The sequence below is a fragment of the Eurypyga helias genome, unplaced genomic scaffold (assembly GCF_000690775.1).
Source record: "Eurypyga helias isolate BGI_N326 unplaced genomic scaffold, ASM69077v1 scaffold41891, whole genome shotgun sequence".
In the NCBI taxonomy this organism is placed as follows: Eukaryota; Metazoa; Chordata; class Aves; order Eurypygiformes; family Eurypygidae; genus Eurypyga; species Eurypyga helias.
The window spans coordinates 4,970-6,980 of NW_010232249.1; the positions used below are offsets into that span (position 1 = coordinate 4,970).

A 2,011-nucleotide genomic window follows, 5' to 3' on the forward strand; every position below is an offset into this window, starting at 1 on the left:
GATCCTGGTTGTCCTGATAACTCTTGCTCAGGTTTTTCAAGCTTTGTCTCTGCTATGAGAAAGCAGAAATGCACTGGTTCCACACACAGTGTTTCAGCATATAGTTCACTTCTGCTCTTTTCTGGCCACCGCAGCAGCAGCCCTTATATAAGGCTAACCTCTTCTGCCCTTTGCGTATCCCACATCTTAACACTGTGGACAGAAGGTGTGCGAGGGACAAGCTAGATACTGCTCATCCTTATTTCCCATTGGGCTCCTTTACCTGACCCCTCCTGTCAGAGACGAGGGGTTTTGGCCTCATTTAAGGACTGGCTCTTGTTGGGCAAATGTGAATCAGGATGGGTTTAGCTGTGTTCCTCCCATCTCCATGGCAGTAATAACCTTCCTACACCTGATGAATTCTGGAACACCCATAGCTGAGCAGTATCTACTGGTAACTGTCACCTTCCCTCTGTGCTAGAGGTAACCGGGTGCAGACGCCTGTGATCACTGAGTGAAATGCATCAGAATACAATTGCTGATTTTTATCAGGTGCCTACTCACCACAGCTGAGGCAGGTCTTAGGGGGAAACACCCTGCCCCCCAGCCTAGCTATGCGATACAGAGATAAATCCCATCAAGTTTCTGTGCTTGCAGGCCTCTGAAGCATATGGCTTCACTTCAAAAGAGATACCTACCTGAGCTTCTAAAGCTGTTGGAAAGGGAAGCCAAAGATGTGGGACTGCAAAGTCAGACATCACCAGCCCTGTACCTGCTGCCGAAGCCTCTTCCCACACAGAAATGGGAGTGCAAGGCTTGGCACCACGAAGGTGCGCCCCTCCATGACCCGCTGAGCGCCTCCCCGCTCTCGTTGTGCTCGGGCAGCAGGCAGCACAGCACAACACACGGCCTTTTTGCACGTAAATGTCGGGAGAGCTGCACACTGACTTGCCTGGCTGTCAGCTCGCGCTGGACAGGCCCCTACTGATTTGTCTGCAGTTTGCAGCATGCAGTTTTGGCTCCACTTCATGAGCAGAACCTCGTGTCAGTTTTGGACATAAAACCAGCCTGCATGTGCAGCTGTGAAAACTGTCTATGCAAATCACACAGACGTGAGCCCGACCCCGGAGATGGAGTGCGCAGTTCTCTTACTGAGTTCTTGCTCAGCTGACGTGTCCTCCCCCTCAGCACCACCTCTGGACTCTGGGCCTGTTCTGCTCCCTGCAAGAGAGGCATATTAAAATCCATTTCAAGACCATTGGTCACAAAGCACACAAGAACTCACGCAAAGCTGCAGTAACGCCTGTTTATGTCGAGAGAGTTGTTTCAATGGCAATTAAAGGACAGCCACAGAGAGGCTACCTTATTACACACGCTCTCACAATCAACCAAACCAAGTCAGTAAGGAGCATGCACCGCAATCTGCCTTCACAGCATCTTAAAGGCTCTGTTTAATTTGCTTCTCGGCAGTTTTATGACAGTTCACAGATGTGTTGGGCCAGCTACGTGAAATCTGCCTTCGTAACACTGACGGAGGAGCCACGGTGCAAGGACAGCACAGCCACAGGGACAGTGCTTCAGTAAATAAGGAGCTCTGCACCGGCAGCTATTTTAATGCCCTTCTGCCTAGGGTATGCGGGTGAGAAATGCAAAACATGAGAAGTCTGCTCGAAGGTACGGAGTGCCTGGAATACCTGCTCATCCCAAAGAAATCAGTTCCTCAAAGGAGCGTGTTTTGGTTCTCGTGCCATCCTGCCCCAAAAAGGTGATGTGAGGAGGAGCAGAACTCCTTCCCATGCATGTCTTGCAGCCAACAAGATGAGTTCAGCCACTGAGATCCTGGATCCACCTCTAATCTGAGGGCCTCAACAGAGTCAGGCTAAAAGCACGCAGCTGCATCTCCCAGGGATGGCAGGCTGAGGGGCAGCCATCTCACCCACGGCCAGCAGCACCAGCTCGCAGTCCTGGAGGACACACGGCCTGCAGCTCCGCGGATGAGGGAGAATGCCAAAGCAGTAGGAAGGAAAGGCTT

General features: G+C 51.6%; 1 protein-coding gene across 1 annotated transcript in view; it reads right to left on the reverse strand.

The window, feature by feature from the left end:
• The window catches only part of LOC104516857 (RNA-binding protein 6-like), a gene marked incomplete at its 3' end in the record, with an annotated part of 5,455 nt that extends 4,632 nt beyond the window's left edge, over window positions 1-823 (reverse strand). Inside the window, exon 1 of the mRNA XM_010161335.1 lies at window positions 752-823. Within this exon, the coding sequence (XP_010159637.1) occupies window positions 752-823 (72 nt within the window). The remainder of the gene's footprint in view (window positions 1-751) is intronic.
• Between the last annotated feature and the right edge of the window lie 1,188 nt (window positions 824-2,011).